This window comes from Salvelinus namaycush, chromosome 30 (genome assembly GCF_016432855.1).
Source record: "Salvelinus namaycush isolate Seneca chromosome 30, SaNama_1.0, whole genome shotgun sequence".
Taxonomy (NCBI): domain Eukaryota; kingdom Metazoa; phylum Chordata; class Actinopteri; order Salmoniformes; family Salmonidae; genus Salvelinus; species Salvelinus namaycush.
Window position 1 is genome coordinate 4,258,382 of NC_052336.1, and position 21,567 is coordinate 4,279,948.

Consider the following 21,567-nt stretch of genomic DNA (forward strand, 5'->3'; position numbering starts at 1 on the left):
AAACACAATTTGGAGTCCAAAACGGGCGTAGAAATATAAATGTTTGGCCGTTCTGGCGATGGTTGACATAGGCTTTTTAGGGTAGACCAGGGCTTTTGTCACCACTAGGTTGCTATGCAGTAGCCAACCAGCAGAGCTTGTGACTTCACGCTCCAGACCGGACACTGGGGACCTGTTAAGTGTGACACTAGACCCAGCCCCATTCTGGCTACATCACAGTCTTCTTGCCAAAGTATCGTGGACACTGCACCCAGTTCCACTCCATCTACACCACCGTCTCCTTTCTGGTGTCCTTGCTAAGGAAGCTGAGGTTCAGTGTGTGGTGTGTGTGCATGGTTCGTGCTGGTCGGGGGATCTGTAGCCTAACTCTCTGGTCTGTCTGTTTCCACGTCCTGAACAGGTGGATGTGATAGCGCAGCGACACCTGGTGGTGGAAGAGAGCAGTTGATTTTTACCAGACAGTGGCTTAAAGGGAAAATTTTTAAATATTCAACTTCATGTTCACTCCAGCACCACCCCAACATCAACATATGTGAAAACGGAGCATTTCTATGTTTTGTATTAATAAAGATAGACGAAGATAAGTGTTTCCAATGACAACCAATTGGTAGGCAATTAGTAGGCAATGCCTACTCATAATTGGTTAAAATCACATGATGCAGCCTCCCGGGTGGCGCAGTGGTCTAGGGCACTGCATCGCAGTGCTAACTGCGCCACCAGAGTCTCTGGGTTCGCGCCCAGGCTCTGTCGTAGCCGGCCGCGACCGGGAGGTCCGTGGGGCGACGCACAATTGGCATAGCGTCGTCCGGGTTAGGGAGGGTTTGGCCGGTAGGGATATCCTTGTCTCATCGCGCTCCAGCGACTCCTGTGGCGGGCCGGGCGCAGTGCGCGCTAACCAAGGGGGCCAGGTACACGGTGTTTCCTCCGACACATTGGTGCGGCTGGCTTCCGGGTTGGAGGCGCGCTGTGTTAAGAAGCAGTGCGGCTTGGTTGGGTTGTGCTTCGGAGGACGCATGGCTTTCAACCTTCGTCTCTCCCGAGCCCGTACGGGAGTTGTAGCGATGAGACAAGATAGTAATTACTAGCGATTGGATACCACGAAAAAAATTGGGGAGAAAATGGGATAAAAAAAAAAATATATATATAAAAATAAAAAATAAAATCACATGATGCACACAGATGTCATTGGAAACGTTTATCTTCCTCTATAATTTTTACTACAAAACATAGAAACGCACCATTTTCACACATGTTGATGTTGCGGTGGTGCTGGAGATGATGAGTATGACAAGGGAAAACTGGGACATTTCTCTTTAAGTCAGGGAAGTTTGTAGTGGCTGTTCTAAAAAAACAGAACCATGGATTACAATCTCTCCTGGTGCATAGACTACCTTCAGAGTGAGGAACCAGCTAACATTAAGTTGTAAAATACTTAACTTCCCCTTTAATTTAAACACAGGTGACTTCACTTATGCAAGCTGTGTTTGTTTACTTCCCCAACCAGGGCCATGTTGATTAGGCACCAAACTGAAGAAAACGGACAGCAAAGATGGTGGATAATGAAGATGTCTCAAAAAGTCAGTTAATCATTGCTTCCTGTCTGTGTAAGTGGGCGTTCCCTCTCTCGCTTGAGCATGCTTTCCACGTGAGCGTACATAGGTAAGCATGCACAAAGATGCTCACTTGAGAGAGGGAACGTCCACTTACACATACAGGAACCTTGAAAAATGTTTTAAATGGGAAAATGCCCAATAACAGCTGGCTTTGGTTTACACTATCATCTCTGACAGATTGTAATGAATGGAAGTCTATGGGATCAGCTAGCGTCAGCACAATCAGCTAGCTGATCCCATAGACTTTGTCATTGCGCTAACGCTAGTTAGCATTGGTGAAACTACCTCTAGCTTTCTTTATACTGGCCACAGAGACTTAAACATGTGTCCATGAGTTCAGCTGACTGGGGAAGTAGAAACAATCTTGCATTAACCCTTTAATAATTATAGTATTATTAGTAATTCTATTTACTTTTTACCATTATTTACCATTACTATTGTAATGACCTGACAAGATCATAAATGAACAATTGTCCAGACAGAGGCTTGAGTTTGCGAATTGACGGTTTATTAAACCAACTTTACACAGGCTACTGTTTGGGCCGTAGCACACGCCAAATAAATGACAGATAACCCACAAGCCAATCGTGACCTTCTCTTGTGAAGCCCAGACGTAAAGAGGGAGAACAAAGGCTAAACCTGGTCTTAACTTCCAATGCTCCATCCCCCTGCCCAACCCCCCTCCACACCACTACGCCAACCGCCAGGATGCCCGGCATCAGAACATTCCAGGCATTCCCGTGATTGGCAGATGGCAGGTTGATTGGCATGTCAGACCCCGCGAACACTGGGTACTGGTCAGTACAACACAACCACCTACTAGCCTAACACATAACACACAGCTGTCTGTGCGGGTCGCTACACTATTTACCATTTACTATTTACCATTACACTATATACCAGTGGAGTCTGGTGGGAGGAGCTATAGGAGGACGGGCTCATTGTAATGGCTGGAACGGAAAAAATGGAACGGAGTCAAACATGGTTTCTGTGTGTTTGATACCGTTCCATTTATTCCATTCCAGCCTGTCCTCCTATAGCTCCTCCCACCAGCCTCCACTGCTATACACAATCCCAATGTAACCCAACCCACAACAGCCCCAACAACTCACCACAGTCCAGAAACAGTAGATGGTGAAGAGAGCCAGGGTGAGCACCATGAGTCCAACAGCCTCCATACTGTTACTGAAATACAGGTCCATGGCACCCTGCACACACAGCCATCCTGATAGGCTAGCCAGCGGCGTGATGAACAGGAAGCAGATGACGTCACCGCAGAGCGTCCGTCTCTGGTGCTGCATGGCTGGTGAGCCCAGCCACTGAGGAAGGGAGGGAGGGAGAGAGGGGATGTACTGTAATTAGAATGGATAGAATGACGGTAATATCAGTTCAATTCAAAATGACATTAAGCATTGCATGATTTCATATGTGCCATTCACTGACACTGAGAGGAGGCCAGGGAACATAAAGTTAGAGTGGGCAGACCAGACAACAGAACAATATAAATCACTGTTATGTACAAGTACAGTATCTACAGTAGATGGTGTTGGTTTTGGGCTTTTGGATGAGTATCGAAAATCACATTTCACTTTAGAATTTGAGGCCATATCTCCAGGCCATATCTCCATTCATCTGTCAGATCAGCTGTTGTTTTCTCTCCTACTCTGTGTGTGTGTGTGTGTGTGTGTGTGTGTGTGTGTGTGTGTGTGTGTGTGTGTGTGTGTGTGTGTGTGTGTGTGTGTGTGTGTGTGTGTGTGTGTGTGTGTGTGTGTGTGTGTGTGTGTGTGTGTGTGTGTGTCCCTCGTACATTAGCTCCCTCCATACAACACATGGTTCTTAACAGATTACCCGGTGCCAGTGGCCAACACACATGCGATAGGCTGGGAGGAGACCATTAATACAAGACGACGTAATGTCCTATCCTGTCCTGAGGAATCTCATAGAGATGCATTACAAAGCTCATATCTTTGCAATGGCTGCTTCTGTTTCAGCATGGGCAGTGCCATTGTGGGCAATGCTGTCTCCATTTAAAGTAGACAATCTCCTCTTTTTCTACTTCTGAGAGTGAATTGGCAGTTTGTAAATAAACTGAAAAGGTGCATAGCACCACTTATTGTGCTGGAGTGTGTATAATCTGGAAGTATAGGCTGAAGCCAAGGTTGGTTATTCACTGCCACCTGCCATTATGGAATGTTTTCTCAGGAATATATTTCATTGGCTCTACCCTTCTGCTGACCTGGATGAAATTCTGGGATCCTTCCTTAAGCCATTGCAAGTCCCACCCAGTTGACTACTTCACAATGATGAAAGCCCTTGATATCGCTGTGCCCATGCTGAAACAGTGTTTGGGCCAAGTGAACCATCTATCAAACTCTATGGAGCAGCTACAGCTAGTGACAGGAAACACCTTCTAATCTGTTTCTCAGGCTAAGTGGCTTTACTGGTAAAAGCAGTCAGTGACATCAGACACTCCAATGTGAATCCAGCTAGGGGCTCTGTTCAGGAGGGTGAATTGTTACACAATGGCCAGATAGAAATGTATTGAATAGAATAGATAGGGTTATGTGGACTGTAGAATAGGGAATCGTTGCAGTTCTACACATTATATATCTATCTGCAACCTGAATAATGTTTGTTTTCTTCTCTTCTATGAAGACTCCATCTTTGAGACAGCAGTTTGTATATTCCTTAATGGGTTTGAAATTAAGTGACATGCGGGTTGGGGTAAATTCCATTTCAATTGAGTCAATTCAGGAAGTGAATTGAAAGTGACCTCAACCCTGATAAATTGAGACTGCATAATATAGTTGATGTCCAGTGCATACGGAAAGTACTTTTTCCACATTTTGTTACTTCACAGTCTTATTCTAAAATGTATTAAACCCCCCCATCAATCTTCACACTATACCCCATAATAACAAAGAAGAATAACAAAGAAGAAGAAGAAGAATTGAATTTTTAGCAAAGTTAATAAAATAAAAAAACTGAAAATATCACATTTACATGAATATTCAGACCCTTTACTCAGTACTTTGTTGAAGCACCTTTGGCAGCATCGCTGCACAGCTATTTTCAAGTCTCTGCAGAGATGTTTGATCGGGTTCAAGTCCGGGCTCTGGCTGGACCACTCAAGGACATTCAGAGACTTGTCCCGAAGCTACTCCTGCTTTGTCTTGACTGTGTGCTTTGGGTCGCGGTCCTATTGGAAGGTGAACCGTTGCCCATGTCTGAGGTCCTGAGCGCTCTGGAACAAGTTTTCCTCAAGGTTCTTTCTGTACTTAAAAAAAAAAAAATGATCCCATTTTCTCCCCAATTTTCATGGTATCCAATCGCTAGTAATTACTATCTTGTCTCATCGCTACAACTTCCGTACGGGCTCGGGAGAGACGAAGGTTGAAAGCCATGCGTCCTCCGAAGCACAACCCAACCAAGCCGCACTGCTTCTTAACACAGCGCGCCTCCAACCCGGAAGCCAGCCGCACCAATGTGTCGGAGGAAACACTGTGTACCTGGCCCCCTTGGTTAGCGCGCACTGCGCCCGGCCCGCCACAGGAGTCGCTGGAGCGCGATGAGACAAGGATATCCCTACCGGCCAAACCCTCCCTAACCCGGACGACGCTATGCCAATTGTGCGTCGCCCCACGGACCTCCCGGTCGCGGCCGGCTGCGACAGAGCCTGGGCGCGAACCCAGAGACTCTGGTGGCGCAGTTAGCACTGCGATGCAGTGCCCTAGACCACTGCGCCACCCGGGAGGCCCTAGTTCTTTCTGTACTTTGCTCCGTTCAGCTTTCCCTCGATCCTGATAATTCTCCCAGTCCCTGCCTCTGAAAAATATCCCCACAGCATGATGCTGCCACCACCATGCTTCACTGTAGGGATGGTGCCAGGTTTCCTCCAGACGTGACACTTGACATTCAGGCCAAAGAGTTGTGTCTTGGTTCATCAGACCAGAGAATCTTGTTTCTCATGTTCTGAGTCCTTTAGGTGCCTTTTGGCAAACTCCAAGCGAGCTGTCATGTGCCTTTTACTGAGGAGTGGCTTCCGTCTGGCCACTCTACCATAAAGGCCTGATTGGTGGAGTGCTGCAGAGATGGTTGTCGTTCTGGAAGGTTCTACCATCTCCACAGAGGAGCTTTGTCAGAGTGACAATCGGGTTTTTGGTCACCTCCCTGACCAATGCCCTTCTTCCCGATTGCTCAGTTTGGCCGGGCGGCCAGCTCTAAGAAGAGTCTTGGTGGTTCCAAACTTCTTCTATTTAAGAATGATGGACGTCACTGTGTTCTTGGGGACCTTCAATGCTACAGAAATGTTTTGGTACCCTTCCCCAGATCTGTGTCTCAACACAATCCTGTCTTGGAGCTCTACGGACAATTCCTTCGACCTCATGGCTTTGTTTTTGCTCTGACATGCACTGTCAACTGTGAGACCTTTTATAGACAGGTGTGTGCCTTTCCAAATCATGTCCAATCAATTTAATTTACCACAGGTGGACTCCAATCAAGTTGTAGAAACATCTCAAGGATGATCAATGGAAACAGGATGCACCTGAGCTTGATTTCGAGTCTCATAGCAAAGGGTCTGAATACTTATGTAAATAAGGTATTTTAAAAAACATATACAATTGCAAAAAAATTCCCCCAAAACTTTTTTCGCTTTGTCATTATGGGGTATTGTATGTAGATTAAAAAGGAAAAAATATAATTCAATCAATTTTAGAATAAGGGTGGTCTGAATACTTTCCAAATGCACTGTATGTGATGACTATTGTACTGTAGTTTTATGGTGTTTTTTTATGACATCTATTTTGTACCACGTTTGACTCCGTTCGATTAATTGCAGTCCAACCATTAATTACAATGAGCCCGTCCTACTATAGCTCCCCCCAACCAGCCTCCTCTGGTGTGTGCACCCTTTTTCCCGGAAGTGCACATGTGTGTGTTTTTTTATGAGTGTGTGTTTGTTAGTGTATGTGTGCTTGAGCGTGTGTGTTTGCTTGCATGTGTCTATGCCTTCATGCATGTGAGTGCATATGTCTCCGTCTCACCTAACGCCACAATAAAACTTCCATGAAGTACAGATCTATGATCAGCTTCCCCTCCCTTATTCCTAACCTTAATCAATAGTGGGGGGAAATGCTAAACTGACCCAAGATCAGCGTCTAGGGGTAACTTCACCCTACTCTTTCTCCCCTACCTCAGTGAGCGGCTTGGGCAGTCTCTCCAGGGAGTACTGGTGGTGGCAGAGTTCACAGCGGCTGCTGTTGGAGGCAGTGAGCCAGTGTTCCAGGCAGCCCCGGTGGACCATGGCCAGCGTCCCTGCACACTCACAGGGGGAGAGCAGCTCCCCGACACCCCCTCCCTCGTGGCAGATACGACAGAATGGCTCCTCACTGCTAAGACTGCAGGACAACAGAGAGACAAAGTCAACACATGGCAAAACGGAGTCCAGGGATGAGTCCCTAATGGCACACTATTCCCTTTATACGACACCACAGGGCTCTGGTCTAAAGTAGTGCACTATATAGTGAATAAGGAGACATTTGGGACCCAGACAAGGAGCACGTAAGAGAGAGTCAATGGATGTTATTGTACATAATTTAAATCCCCTTATTAAAGGATTCTTCTATGAATAACCTCACATACAACTTCTCTAATCCCCCTCCTTCTGTACCATGTGTTCTTATCCTCTCTCTTCCTCACTGTGTTTCACTCTCTCTCCCTTGCCTCCCTTTGTGGGTGTTTCTGTGTGTGTGTGTGTGTGTGTGTGTGTGTGTGTGTGTGTGTGTGTGTGTGTGTGTGTGTGTGTGTGTGTGTGTGTGTGTGTGTGTGTGTGTGTGTGTGTGTGTGGTGTGTGGTGTGTGTCTGTTCGTTTCCTAACCCACCTGTCGGTGCTGGGGCAGTGAGTCATTGAGGGGGAGTGGCCATAGCAGTCCATCACTTCCTGGGGACAGGGGTCAGACTCCTCCCCTCGTTCCTCCTCAGGCAAGAGCTTCATTTCCCCTACAGGACTGCATACCTGCGGGCCCAGGAGCTGCTCTGGGGTCATGGCTGCTACAGAGGGGGCCATTCAATCAGACTGGTGTGGGGTTCTGCAATGGTATTTGTTGGCAGGAGAATCAGTTCAAAACAATGAAGCCATGTGGCTAAATCCAGGAGTTTGACGATCCAACTGTTTGACTGTGAGGCTGATTATGGCAAAATCAACTCCCAGTTTGAATTATGGCAGGAATACGCTTCCATATACAGTAAGTAGCTTTGACATAGCCACTACCAATGACCTCTACATAAGACTATTATGGAAGGTCTATGTTCAGTAGAGTGTATGGTCAATCCCAGTCTCTGGCCAGACTGAGGGAGCTCTGCACGCTACAGCGGCTGTGAGAAGAGAGATGAATCACAACTGAAATAACACATCCTTTCTAGGTCCCTTATTTGATTATAAGTCCTTCTGTATAAGAGACACTGTTAATGGAATCTAGTTACTACCATGTCAAATATAAAGATGAATTTGTTATTATATCTGAACTGCACGTACTGCTTGATGGTAGGGAAACATGTTGACACCAATCAGACTGTAATACCTATTGAAGCTAGAATCTTTAGTTGCTACATCAATTTTTGGACTTATAAATTAATAACACTTATAAATGCTTCATGAGCTTAGTTCAACTGTTGTAACCCATCAGAACCCCAAATATAAGCTTGTTTTACTCCAATATTTGTCAACAACGTAAATGTAAACACACACTGTATAGCGTTAAAACATGGTTAAAACTATCATTTTAATACCATAGATTGTCAGTCTTTGCATCCATAGCTCTGTCTTTGAATTTGAGAGTGGTTAAATTTCTTCAGCCCTATCCCTCAGTTTTTTACCAAAACAAAGGCGGGGTTTCTGCTTTGTTATTGTATTAACTGCAGATTCTAGCTTTAAAGCCTAATAATGCAATGATTAATACAAAACATAACAAATGTTCAATGGAATTGACTAAATATCTGCTCATTTCAATTCATGTTTTATTTATTTTTAAAGTTGTGTACTTCTTTCACTACCAAAGCCTTCTTGCAGAGACAGTATAGCCCACATGTTCAGTACCATAAAACAATTTCACTGAATCACCAAAACACTAGCGCCAATACACCAATACCTAAGCTGCTACTGTAGGCACAGCCAAGATTATACCAAACACACATGGGTCATCATTCTATGAGTAGACTGCCTTTAGGGTCATGTCATTCTGTCAATCTATTCATTTCACCTCATTGTAACATTCTGTCATGAAGAGCACGTGTTGAACTTCATAATAAATAATATTTTCCCAGGTCAAGAGGTTAAATAAAGTGGGTTCAAATCTTGATGTGGGACATGGAAGGAAACAACTAATTAATTTGAATGTAAACACACTGCTAATGACATATTTAGAGAGAGAGAGAGAGAGAGAGAGAGAGAGAGAGAGAGGGAGAGAGAGACAGAGACAGAGACAGAGAGACAGACAGAGAGGTAAACAAGTGATCTTACCATTCCAGTAGAGTTCTTCATGTCACCAGGCCTCAATAAAAAGTGTGAAGTCCTATTCTCGAGGGCTGCTTGCGCTCTCTCTCTCTCTCTCTCTCTCTCTCTCTCTCTCTCTCTCTCTCTCTCTCTCTCTCTCTCTCTCTCTCTCTCTTCTCTATATCCCTTTCTGTGTGTGTGAGACAGAGAGAGTGAGAAACTCAGTCGCAGCAGTTGCAGCGTGTGTGTGTGTGGCTGCAGATGAAGTATCCTGAAGGTCGACCGGTCGCCCAGGGGGGTGAGAAGAGAACAGTAAAGGATTATCTGGAGTAGAGGAGGGGAGAGGAGAGTAGCCCTCCCCCAGCCTCGGCCCTGATCAGACCAGAGACACAGAAATCCTATTCACATCACAGCCAGTTACACCGGGAGCCACTCCTACTCACCATAATATCCCCATAATCCTGTTACAGACAGCCTCAACCAAGGCCCTTTCAATCATTTAGCCCGCGTCTCGGTCCATATGGTAATGCTGCTAGAATAAACCTTCCATGGAGGAGCGAAGGTGGTGGCTGAGGCAAGGGTTTTGGTGTACTCTTTTATTTTGGTTGATATTATTCATTTGACAGGGAAGTACACGTGAATTCTTTGGATGATGGAAGAGGAGTTTTGTTATACTTAATTTTTGTATTCTACGTTGACAGAGACAGTGCACTGTATAATGATGCAGTAGTTTTGTTATACTTCAGTGGTGTGTGTGTGTGTGTGTGTGTGTGTGTGTGTGTGTGTGTGTGTGTGTGTGTGTGTGTGTGTGTGTGTGTGTGTGTGTGTGTGTGTGTGTGTGTGTGTGTGTGTGTGTGTGTGTGTGTGTGCGCGTGCGTGCGTGCGTGCGTGTGCACACTTGCTGTGACCATCTATTCGGCCAGAGGAAATTCGAAGTGGGACGGAGATCTTTTTACCACATTCCTCATAGCAGATAAACTAAGCCTTGACTATAGAATTCAATAGGTCTGACACTCTGTCATGACTGTCAATGGAGGCAGCAGACTGTAAAGTGTTTAATACGTCTCCCACAGAGCCCACAGCTCAGACTCTCCAGTTGTCTGTGTCTGAGAGCCGACTCAATGAGCCAACGAGGGCAGGATGGAAGAAGTACTTAAGTAGGCAACAGAATGACATCAGAGGGGTGCATCACAAAGCAGGATCCTATAAGTAAGCCAGCTGACTTCGATAAACATTGATATGTACTTGGGGATTTTCTATTTTATTAGGAAGGAAGCAAATTAATTTTGGGGGGAGATATATCCAGTAAATCATACCATTATAGTTTCTAGTCAGTCTTTTTCTGTGAACTGGGATTATATGGAGTTTTTTTGTTGTTGAATATTTAGGGAAGATAGCTGGTTCTTTGATCCTGCCTTGTGACATCACTTTCTGCCTCTATCACCAAACTGAGTTTGACTTGATAAATAGATAAATAGTCAGGGTTGTTTTTCCCTCAGGTTTTGTGCAAGCAGTGATTCAGAGTTTTAAAAAAGCCAGTGTTGATTTAACCTGTTATTGTACATGTTATGGGAAAGTTGGTGTCTAAACAATTGTGTCAAGAACATTTTGAAATCATTCACAATAGGGGGAGAGAAGCTGTTGCAATATTTTGAATGAAAAGTGTCAGGGAGGAAGATTTTGGAGCCTATAAACTGAGAGAACGTGAGAAAGCGCCTTCCACTGTCTGCAAGATTAGAGATTAGTAGCGAGCAGGCAAGGCCAGTAAAAGAGGCCTTTCCATTCATATCTATATGGCTTCTATTCTCATTATACGTTCACACTAAGCTCAGATGAAAGTATTGCTGGAGCACTCTGAAGAGGACTTGTTGGAGTGGAGAGAGACTTACTCTTGGACTGGCTAAGCTGGTCTCTGTGAGTTTCTCTTTCTCTCTGTCTCTGTCTCTGTCTCTGTCTCTGTCTCTGTCTCTGTCTCTGTCTCTGTCTCTGTCTCACATGCTCTCCTCCTCTTCCCCCCCCCCCCCCCCCCCCCCCCCCTCTCCTTCTAATCCTATCTGCCATTCATTCACTGGCTGCCTCTTGACAAAGCCCAGAGGGTATAGAGAGTTCCGGACATCCTTGGGCATTCTGTCATGAACAACCGGAGAGGGTGGATAATTCCTCTGACACTGCAGCAGTAGCACACAGAACCCCAGACGCAACAGATTACCTCCCAGAATAGAAACACCAAACACAAATGATTCCCAACGTCACACCGCCTGGAAAAAATACTTCCTATTTTTATAAGGTGGGTCTGTCGAGACGGGGCTAGGGTGAGGTTGGGGGCAGGGGTTTAGGGTGAGATGGTGTTGTGTCTCGTCGCCACTCTCTCTTTCAATTCAATTTCAATTTAAGGGCTTTATTGGCATGGTTAACATATGTTTACATTGTCAAAGCAAGTGAAATGGATAATAAACAAAAGTGAAATAAACAATACAAATGGACAGTAAACATTACACTCATAGACGTTACAAAACAATAAAGACATTTCAAATGTCATGTTATGTGCAAATAGTTAAAGTACAAAAGATAAAATAAATAAACATAAATATGGGTTGTATTTACAATGGTGGTTTTTCTTCACTGGTTGACCTTTTCTTGTGGCAACAGGTCACACATCTTGCTGCAATGATTGCACACTGTGGTATTTCACCCAGTAATATGTGAGTTTATCAAAATTGGGTTTGTTTTCAAATTCTTTGTGGATCTGTGTAATATGAGGGAAATATGTCTCTCTAATATGGTCATACATTGGGCAGGAGGTTAGGAAGTGCAACTCAGTTTCCACCTCATTTTGTGGGCAGTGTGCACATAGCATGTCTTCTTGAGAATCAGGTCTGCCTACGGCAGCCTTTCTCAATAGCAAGGCTATGCTCACTGAGTCTGTACATAGTCAAAGCTTTCCTTAAGTTTGGGTCAGTCACAGTGGTCAGGTATTCTGCCACTGTGTACTCTCTGTTTAGGGCCAAATAGCATTCTAGTTCGCTGTTTTTTTTGTTAATTCTTTCCAATGTGTCAAGTAATTATCTGTTTATTTCTCATGATTTGGTTGGGTCTAGTTGTGTTGCTGAGCTGGGGCTCTGTGGGGTGTGTTTGTGACCAGAGCCCCAGGACCAGCTTGCTTAGGGGACTCTTCTCCAGGTTCATCTCCCTGTAGGTGATATCTTTGTTATGGAACGTTTGGGAATCGCTTCCTGCTCTGCATGCATTATTTGGTGTTTTACGTTGTACACTGAGGATAATTTTGCAATTTGGTGTTTGTCCCATTTTGTGAATTCTTGGTTGGTGATCGGACCCCAGACCTCACAACCATAAAGGGCAATGGGTTTTATATCTGATTCTAGAATTGTTAGCCAGATCCTAATTGGTATGTCGAATTTTATGTTCATTTTGATGTCATTGAAGGCCCTTCTTGCCTTCTCTCTCTCCGACTACCTCTGTCTGTCTGTCTCTCTATCTCTCTCTCTCTCTCTCTCCCTGCCTGGCCCCTGAGTTCACTTCCTTTCTCTAGAGACGGGGCCCCTGTAATCCCCCTAGGGGACAACTTGAGGGGCCACTCCACAGTCACACCACAGAGTACACACAGAGGGTTAAATCGAATGGATCCCTCCTCTCGTGAAGTGCGAATAAGCAGTACCAAACTTTAGAGACATTGACATATTAGAAATTAAAATGTTTAAATGTTGTTTTTTAAATGTTTTTTTTATATTTGTCATTTTGCGCACAAGCAGGAGTGTGTTCTGTTGATTGTGTGCGACCCACTCTATTCAGGTAATTTTTTGTTCTGTTAGACTAACATTGTGTGACAGAGTGCAGACAGACAGACAGACAGACAGACAGACAGACAGACAGACAGACAGACAGACAGACAGACAGACAGACAGACAGACAGACAGACAGACAGACAGACAGACAGACAGACAGACAGGCAGACAGACAGACAGACAGAAAGAGAGAGCTGAGACCCAGACAGACAGACCCAGTCATACATGGCTAGACAGACAGACAGACAGACAGACAGACAGACAGACAGACAGACAGACAGACAGACAGACAGACAGACAGACAGACAGACAGACAGACAGACAGACAGACAGACAGACAGACAGACAGACAGACAGACAGACAGACAGACAGACAGACAGACAGACAGACAGACAGACAGACAGACAGACAGACAGAGAGAGAGAGCTGAGACCCAGACAGACAGACCCAGTCAGACATGGCTAGACAGGGCTGTTTGAAGTAAGCCAACGGTTCAGGGACTGTTTTATCTGTGGGGTCTCTGTCATTTGATGGTGGCAGACGTTTCAAGGGTCTTTTTTAAAGCACTGATAACAGGATTGGCTAGTGATCAGAGAGGAGCAGTCACAACAACAAGACAGAAGATAAAACTTCATTCACTTTATTGTCCGTTGTTTTACCACAAATCTTTCTATTTTGGTAGAATGTAAACGAGCTAAGGTTGCACAATTCCAGTCACCTTTCCAAAATTCCTACGTTTTCTAGAAATTCTGGTTGGAAGACTCTTGGAATAAGGACGAGAATAAGGACGAGAATAAGGAGGAGAATAAGGGGAAATACTCCAGTGAATTTGTGGGAAGTTATCAGAATTTTGCAATCCTAAAGCAACATTAATTTCCCATTGAAAGTGTGGTTTTTGTACAAGCTTCCATCTTGTAAGCTAAGGGTTAAAAATAGTTACATTTGCATAGAGACAGAAAAACATTTTATAGTCATTCATAATCTATTTAAATAAAAGTGATATCACAAACATGAATACACAAATATAATAAACAATTTGCTTATTCAACTAAATAAACCAACAGTACTCAAGGTTCCAAGAAATCGAGTTAGCACCTTCTTCATGTCAAAAGTATAAAAATGCTTTTAAACTTTTCAATCTTTGATAACGAAAAATACCTCTGTTTGGATTCTGTATCAGGGTAACATTTATAAATTGATGTTCATTCATGGACATTGCTCATTGCTCATTGCCATGTCTTCAGGCCACAGAGTAATCTATAAAGAATGTACATCAGCCAGCATTATCAGTCAGCTCTCTAAAGTAGGGAGAGTCTCTTAGAAGGGGGTTTAAAACGGAACCCTGAAGACAAGAGAGAGAGGGAGAGGGCATACCATGGGAGTGGTGTCAAGTGGCCGTTTGTCCAGCTGGCTAGAGTGTGTGTGCGTGTGATTGTGTGTGTATGTGTGTGCAAATGCATGTGTGTCTTTGTGTCCGTCTATGAATGTGTGTGTGAGACTGTTTTTGTGTGTGTGTCCATTCATTTGTGAATGTGTGTATGTGTGTGTGTTTAGAATCCTTCCTTATCTTTGAAGAAGTGCCGGGATGGGATGGCTGACTTGCCGAGATGACTGCACTTCTCTGGTTCAGAGACAGGAGAAAGGAGAGGGACTGCCTGTCTATTTACAGAGCAGCCAGGACTCCACTTCTCTGGTTCAGAGACAGGAGAAAGGAGAGGGACTGCCTGTCTATTTACAGAGCAGCCAGGACTCCACTGCATCTACAAGCAGTGGATATCCTAAGAGTCTGGTACTACAGGACGGCTGGTGTGAGTGGAGGGCTCTACAGCAGGGCAGCTAGTGCTGGAGGAGATCAGTGTATTGCTGGATATTTTAGGGCAGGGGGATAAAGTCTGTATGCTGGTACAATCAAGGTTAGAATGGGTCCAAGACTAGAGTGGGTCCAAGACTGAAGCTGCACCATTAGCCCCAGCTCAGAGTGACAGTCCTCATGTATTTCCTCCTAAGAGAGCCAGGGTTGGAGTGGACCCCGGGGAGTGTTGGAGCTGCAAGTCAGAGCGGTGTATTTCAGAACCAATCGGGGATTTATTACATCTACAACAAAGGAGGGTGGATGAAGGGAGGTGTTGCCCTTCTTTGACCACTGTGTGTTCCAGGCAAGCTATCCAGGGCTACAGTGGATCTACAGCACCTGTTTCCAGTACATCCAGGACTGGCGGAGAGGAGAACTGGATCTGCCTACACTATAATTGATTGGATTTACATAACACTTTTCCAGTGCGCAAAGCGCTTTAAATGCCGCTGTAGGCTACACCAGGCAGCTCGTCCTTCTTCCCCGAGGCAGCAGGACTCCAGCGGTCAGAGTGCTGTATGTCAGTGCATCCAGAAGAAGAGTGGATCCAGTGCTATATCTGATCTAAAACCAAGGAAGAGCATGGAGGTGTGGATGAGACCGCTGTGTTCCTAGACCGCTGTGCTCCTAGACCGCTGTGTTGATAGACTGCTGTGTTCCTAGACCGCTGTGTTCCTAGACCGCTGTGTTCCTAGACCGCTGTGTTCCTAGACCGCTGTGTTGATAGACTGCTGTGTTCCTAGACCGCTGTGTTCTTAGACCGCTGTGTTCCTAGACCGCTGTGTTCCTAGACCGCTGTGTTGATAGACTGCTGTGTTCCTAGACCGCTGTGTTCATAGACTGCTGTGTTCCTAGACCGCTGTGTTCCTAGACCGCTGTGCTCCTAGACCGCTGTGTTCTTAGACCGCTGTGTTCCTAGACCGTTGTGTTCCTAGACCGCTGTGTTCCTAGACCACTGTGTTCCTAGAACGCTGTGTTCCTAAACCGCTGTGCTCCTAGACCGCTGTGTTCCTAGACCGCTGTGTTCCTAGACCGCTGTGTTGATAGACTGCTGTGTTCCTAGACCGCTGTGTTCATAGACTGCTGTGTTCCTAGACCACTGTGCTCCTAGACCACTGTGTTCCACTGTATTAGAATCCTCTTGTCTTTCTGAGAGGAAGACAGCCATCGGCCGCCATTATGACGGAGTGGACACTCCTCAAACGTCTCCTGGACGCCGTCCACCAGCACTCCACCATGATTGGACGCCTCTGGCTCACCGTCATGGTGATCTTTCGCCTCCTCATCATTGCCGTGGCGACTGAGGACGTGTACGCCGACGAGCAGGAGATGTTTGTGTGCAACACCCTGCAGCCGGGCTGCACCACAGTCTGCTATGATGCCTTCGCGCCCATCTCACAGCCGCGCTTCTGGGTCTTCCACATCATCAGCGTCTCGACTCCGTGTCTCTGTTTTATCATATATACGTGGCATAATCTGTCCAAGCTGCCGCAGGGACACAGCGGGCAGGGCCAGGGGGTTAACCCAAGGGACATGCCTCGAGACGGGGGGAAGGATGGAGGTCGAGAGGCATTGAACCGGAGCTGCGACTCGGATAGCTGCTCCATCCGTTCGCACCGGCACTTAGGTCACAGCTTGGCCAATGTCTTGGAGGGAATCGCTGCCCAGAGTCAGAGCCTCCTAAAGGGAGCTGCCACCACTACAGCCACCACAGCCACCACCGCCACGTCTCTAACCCAGGCCAGGGCTCGCGTCTACAGGAATAGCCACTACGATGCACCGGGGGGTCCTGGAGGTGGAGGAGGAACCGGAGGCGTCCTCTCCAAGTACTACGTGTTCCATGTGTGTTTCCGGGCGCTGCTGGAGGTGGGCTTTGTCATGGCCCAGTGGTTTCTCTTCGGCTTCCGAGTGCCCGTCCACTTTTTGTGCAAGGCCCCACCCTGTACGCAGCCCGTGGACTGCTACGTGTCACGGCCCACAGAGAAAACCATCTTCCTCCTCTTCATGTTCTGCGTGGGGCTCTTCTGCATCCTCCTCAACCTTCTGGAGCTTAATCATCTAGGATGGAAGAAGATCAGACACTCAGTGAGGCTCAGGGAGGGAGGATCGTGGGGGAATTATGGGGTAGAGAAAGGGAGGCAGGAAACCTTTGAGACTTTCTCTCCCGACAGCCCCTCACTGATGTCGTCTCTCGGCCTTAGGGATGTCACCAGTACGACGTTGCTACCGACCTTGGATCTGGTAGTCGACCACCGGCCTGACTGGACCTGTGCTGGGAACTGTTCTCCATTTAATAAGGAGCCTGATGCTGGTATAGAGACAGGGCTGCAGCTTCCCAACAACCAGGAGCTCCAGAGAGGAGAGACACATCTTATGAAGAGCCAAGGGGAGGGCTGGAAGTCCAAGCTGCGCAGTACAGAGGTCTGGATATGAATGAAAGAATTGAAACGCTGTATAGTGCTTTGGCATTATTCCATGACAACTACCAGGAAATGACTTATGTTACAGTACGCTGTATTTGCAAGTCCATACAGATGTACTGTGATACTCATCACTGGTAATGTTGTTTCCCAAGAAAATAGAGAAAATACACCAGAGTACCTGAGTGTCTGAGGTGTGGATATGAGTGAACATTTGACCAAGCTTCCCTCAGCACTGTGCTGTTTACAACTGTGGTTCTCAAGCATTTATGACGCACAAAAACCTTTAGGAATAGTGACACATTTTGACTGACTCAAACTTTTTGACTAAAGCTAGAACAGAACAAGTAGTTCCAGCCACAACCCAAAGGATTTCAGCCCTCACCTGCCATTTGGGAATCACTGATCTATAGACATGATATACTTGGTGAGTCTTAAAACCTGAAATCCACTAAAAGGATGAAAATGTACATTTTCCACCAATGTTGTACCTTACCAAGGTCAGTTCTATGGGTGTCAATTGTTCTATACGTGGAAAATGTTACTTTGTAGCAGGGCTCTGAGCCCTCAATTATGAGGGCTATTTATATAATTTGTATATTTTAATTGAAAGCTATGGAAGGGCTGAAGTCAATTCCATTTCCACTCAAGTCTATTCAGGAAAGGAATTCATTGTCCATCACTTTCAATACTTATGAGGATTAAAAAAAAGTTTTCATTCACTGGGTTGGTCATTAGAATGGAACTGAGCCCAACCTGCTAAGGTGAGTGTGTAGAGACACATACATACTGGAACTGTGCTGTGTATGGTAGGAACAAATAAATACTAAAAAGGCAAAAGTGTTCAAAGTTTTTAAACAATTTTAAAACAACATCAAAGATGGCTCAGTATTTGCTTTCATTTATTTACGCAATATACAGTACGTATTAATATATTCATTTACAACATCAATAAAACACATTTTATATAGATTATGTTACAGAAAAGAAATAAAATACAAAACGGAGGTCATGAAGTATGTACAGCCAGTTTCCATTGACTAAGTTTGGGGTGAAGTGACACTGAACAGAGTGGTTCCAGAGCTGGTTAAGTAGAGCAAAGAGAGCGTTAACAGTGGACATGGACATATCGTCCAGCTGTAGTGTTGGGGAAGTGTCATCTCAGTCATCTCACAGAGGCTTTGTCCCAAATGGGACGGACACACACACTGTCAACCATCAGACAGACACCTTCAGAAAGCAGCAGGCTATTACAGAACAGAAGGGTTGGGCTTCAGAACAATCTTCTTCCACATTGAAGCTTTTTCCATCTCTTATGCTGCCTCCTACAAAATCTCTTTTCTCTCTCACAATCAAATCCATGGCTGCAGTCTTTCTTTTTAAATCATGCAAACAGGGGTTTTCCATATTCACTAGCATTATGAAAACAGTGTGTATTACCTTTAGACACCTTTGGACATGGTCCTATACTTCCCCTGTTGTTTAGTTAGTGTAGTTGGTCCAGAACATGGTTATACTTAGAGGACGAAGATGCTTAAGAATGTTGAAGTGTATTTTGGTAGAAATACCCAATCCAGACTTTTGGGTAAAGGGAATGTCCACACACTACAGTGGCTTTTTAAATACTGTTTTTCTAAATTAAAAAGGAAAACAAATGACCATACATGATGATGATTCAGCTATGTCATTGTTGTTCAATCATTCTGGAGTTATCCATTCTGTTGAATGGTGAACATATAAAATCTAGAGCTATATATACACAGTACATAATACTTATTATAGGGCTCTGATAAATTCCATTCTCAGCAGAGAGAGAGAGAGGCTATTGGCAGTTAAAAACCAACTATCAGGCTAAAGAGACGTGTCAATTAGAAGGTCAGGTCAGAGCAGTGCTGTACTTCCTAAATAAGCCCAGGGTTATCAGACTTCAGACATGATACTAGACAGGTATATCTCATTAAAGGCACACTTCATTGCTTCTATTTCTGGTCACCTGTGAGGCCTTAGATAACACGTGTTTGTTTTGGAGGCTTGAGAGTCTTTGCAAGTGCAAAGTACAAAGACAAAGAAGAGCCTGATTGATGTGAATCAAACAATGTTAGTTTTGTTTGTGTGTTTGGTTTCGAGTGTGTAAGTACTTTGTGGTCCTACCACAGGGGAAAGAAAAGTGACAGAGTATGCCTTTAATGTGTATCATTTTGAGACTTCATTCAATCTACAATGGTGGTCTGACGTTACATGGCAGACAAACTGTTTCATCACATACAGTACATATCGTGGTCCATATCAATCTATATATTCACCATGGCGATAACTTAACAGACGGTACTGATGTGATATAGATATTTCCTCTCATGGTGAAGGACATAGAAAGTGCAGTGCTTGAGGAGAAACTAGAAAACATACAGTATGTGCATGTCCGGAGCTGCGCGTTCGGGTCTAAAGCTTCAGTGCAATACAGACGACATTTTAAAAAGCACTTAAAAGGTCCACGTGGGTCAAGGCATTCACCCCCGTCTGACACAGAACAGTGGTACAGTCCTTAGAGGAGTCTTTACGTCACAGTAAGACCAGACCATGTAAACACAGAGAGAGAGAGGGACATTCAGAGTTATAAAATCAGTTCCTTACAGTTTAAAAATATGTGTTTGGGATAACACTTAAGAGCACAACAGGCAGACAGGCAGGCAGGCAGACGGAGGTACAGAGAGACAGACAACAGGAACAACTCTGGACACATGTTAAAGCCTATAATAACCTAGAACTAGGGACTAGAGTTCGTCTTGGTCAGGTAACATGGTCAGGCATAACTCCTGGCCCTACAGATAACAGCAGAGAAAAGGAACAAAAAGACCACTCCTAACTCAACATCACCACTTGAAGAAGAGTTACACAGGAAACCCCGAACCAAACGGAGATGCACAGTAGCAATGTGGATTTCTCCAGGAGACTCCATTTTGTTTTCTCATGGTGGCAGATCATGAGAAAAGCATCATCTTTGATAACCTGGAATGACTTTTCTTCAGTTTACAACCAGAAAATATTTCAAACCATAAGTGGTTTCTGTTACACAGCGATTTTCAGGTGATTATTTTAGTCGTCTTGTCTGATGGCGTCACCTGTAGCTGCTCCAAATGGAACACTGTTTGGGGGAGGAACCCTGATTTTCACATTTCACAAACCATGAAAAGAACAATGTAGAAAATAAATATTGTAAAAGACAAAGAGAAAAGTAGTAGACTTATTTAAAAGCAAGGCGTCGTCATCTGAGGAGGATGTTGATGAAGTGTGTTGTGATCAATTTCATCTGGCGATTTCATGGAGTTTGTGGTTTGGGTTAGGGGCTGTGGTATTGGAGGGTTGTAGTCTGGGACTAGGGATTACATGTCGTTTTGACAATAAATTAGACGTAGGTTTGTGCTAGGAGTTGTTGTGCTGAAATCCCAAATAAACCCATATCCCCTCTAACCCCTACACACTCCTATTGATCTTAAAGGATTGGTATTAACAAGATCAGATTTACTTCACTCTGCCTTCTGATAGACTGCTTAGAATGTCCACTTCCTTCCTTATACCTGTCCAATCTTTTCAGATCTACAAAAGTGTCTAGGGTATAGGGTCGATTTGGGATTGAGTACTGTGTTTCTAAGGCTGAGGGTGTAAGGGTAGGGACTGGAGGCTGGGGGTTGATGACTGGAGGCTTGAGGGTGGGGTTTGAAGTCTGATGAAATGGACACTGTGTATAATCCCAAATCGACCCCAAGACCCTGCACCCTACGCACCTGTGGAGATCTGAGCGGATTCGACCGGTGCAATCTATATGGAAATAGCTCTCAGATCAAAATAACAAAGTCCTCTCAGATGTCCACAGGTGCGTAGGATGTAGGAACTAGGGGAGGCTGTGAGGAGGTTGGGCTCGGGAGTTTGGTCCCTGATTGGGTGGTGTCCTGTCCATTCCTGTCTCACTGGGGCAGGGGTACGATAACCTCCACATAGTTGATTGGGAAGAAGCCAGAGTCTCCGTTTATCATGCCTTCATACCAGTTGTCATCTATCTGGTTGGTGAGGATGATGATGTCACCCTCCTTAAAGCCCAGCTCGCCATCGTTCTCTGGCTCAAAGTCATACAGGGACCTGGCACACGGCTGGTCCAGCACCTCCGATTCTGGAGGGAGGGAGAAGAAGGGGTGGGGGGAGAGGGAGGAGAAGGGGTGAGGGAGGGAGGAGAAGAGGTGAGGGGGGAGAGGGAAGGAGAGGGGGATGGGGGTAGGAGGAGAGGGAGAATAATAGAGAACTGTCAAACACCAGCATGTATCGTCTTCTGTTCCCAGGAGTGTCTCTTCCTCTGATAAGGATCTGATGTGGGTTGGTGCAGCAAAACAAACC

General features: G+C 45.2%; 3 protein-coding genes across 3 annotated transcripts in view; 1 reads left to right on the forward strand and 2 right to left on the reverse strand.

Annotated features, from left to right (window-relative positions):
- Window positions 1-265: 265 nt before the first annotated feature.
- LOC120024777 (E3 ubiquitin-protein ligase MARCHF3-like) lies at window positions 266-7,659 on the reverse strand. The gene is made up of 4 exons (XM_038969060.1): window positions 7,496-7,659; window positions 6,808-7,012; window positions 2,726-2,932; window positions 266-424 (listed from the first exon to the last, which is right to left on the reverse strand). Exons 1-4 carry the CDS (start codon window positions 7,657-7,659, stop codon window positions 266-268), a joined length of 735 nt encoding a protein of 244 aa, XP_038824988.1.
- An 8,281-nt stretch (window positions 7,660-15,940) lies between these two features.
- On the forward strand, window positions 15,941-17,194 carry LOC120024778 (gap junction delta-2 protein-like). Its single transcript, XM_038969061.1, has 4 exons — window positions 15,941-16,271; window positions 16,329-16,430; window positions 16,557-16,885; window positions 16,916-17,194. Exons 1-4 carry the CDS (start codon window positions 15,941-15,943, stop codon window positions 17,192-17,194), a joined length of 1,041 nt encoding a protein of 346 aa, XP_038824989.1.
- Window positions 17,195-18,066: 872 nt separating this feature from the next.
- The window catches only part of LOC120025115 (endophilin-A3-like), a 45,459-nt gene continuing 41,958 nt past the window's right edge, over window positions 18,067-21,567 (reverse strand). Inside the window, exon 9 of the mRNA XM_038969552.1 lies at window positions 18,067-21,346. Within this exon, the coding sequence (XP_038825480.1) occupies window positions 21,144-21,346 (203 nt within the window). The 3' untranslated portion in view covers window positions 18,067-21,143. The remainder of the gene's footprint in view (window positions 21,347-21,567) is intronic.

What these genes read in the sequence shown, in the direction of transcription:
- LOC120024777 (XM_038969060.1), bottom strand. Translation starts at nt 7,659, where the DNA reads ATGACCCCAGAGCAGCTCCTGGGCCCGCAGGTATGCAGTCCTGTAGGG. An exon ending in CACTGCCCCAGCACCGACAG is followed by an intron (nt 7,013 to 7,495) that starts GTGGGTTAGGAA and finishes GTTGTCCTGCAG; the next exon opens with TCTTAGCAGTGAGGAGCCAT. An exon ending in TCTACTGTTTCTGGACTGTG is followed by an intron (nt 425 to 2,725) that starts GTGAGTTGTTGG and finishes TTCCACCACCAG; the next exon opens with GTGTCGCTGCGCTATCACAT.
- LOC120024778 (XM_038969061.1), top strand. Translation starts at nt 15,941, where the DNA reads ATGACGGAGTGGACACTCCTCAAACGTCTCCTGGACGCCGTCCACCAG. An exon ending in GGAGGGAATCGCTGCCCAGA is followed by an intron (nt 16,431 to 16,556) that starts GTCAGAGCCTCC and finishes GGGGTCCTGGAG; the next exon opens with GTGGAGGAGGAACCGGAGGC. An exon ending in GATCGTGGGGGAATTATGGG is followed by an intron (nt 16,886 to 16,915) that starts GTAGAGAAAGGG and finishes GAAACCTTTGAG; the next exon opens with ACTTTCTCTCCCGACAGCCC.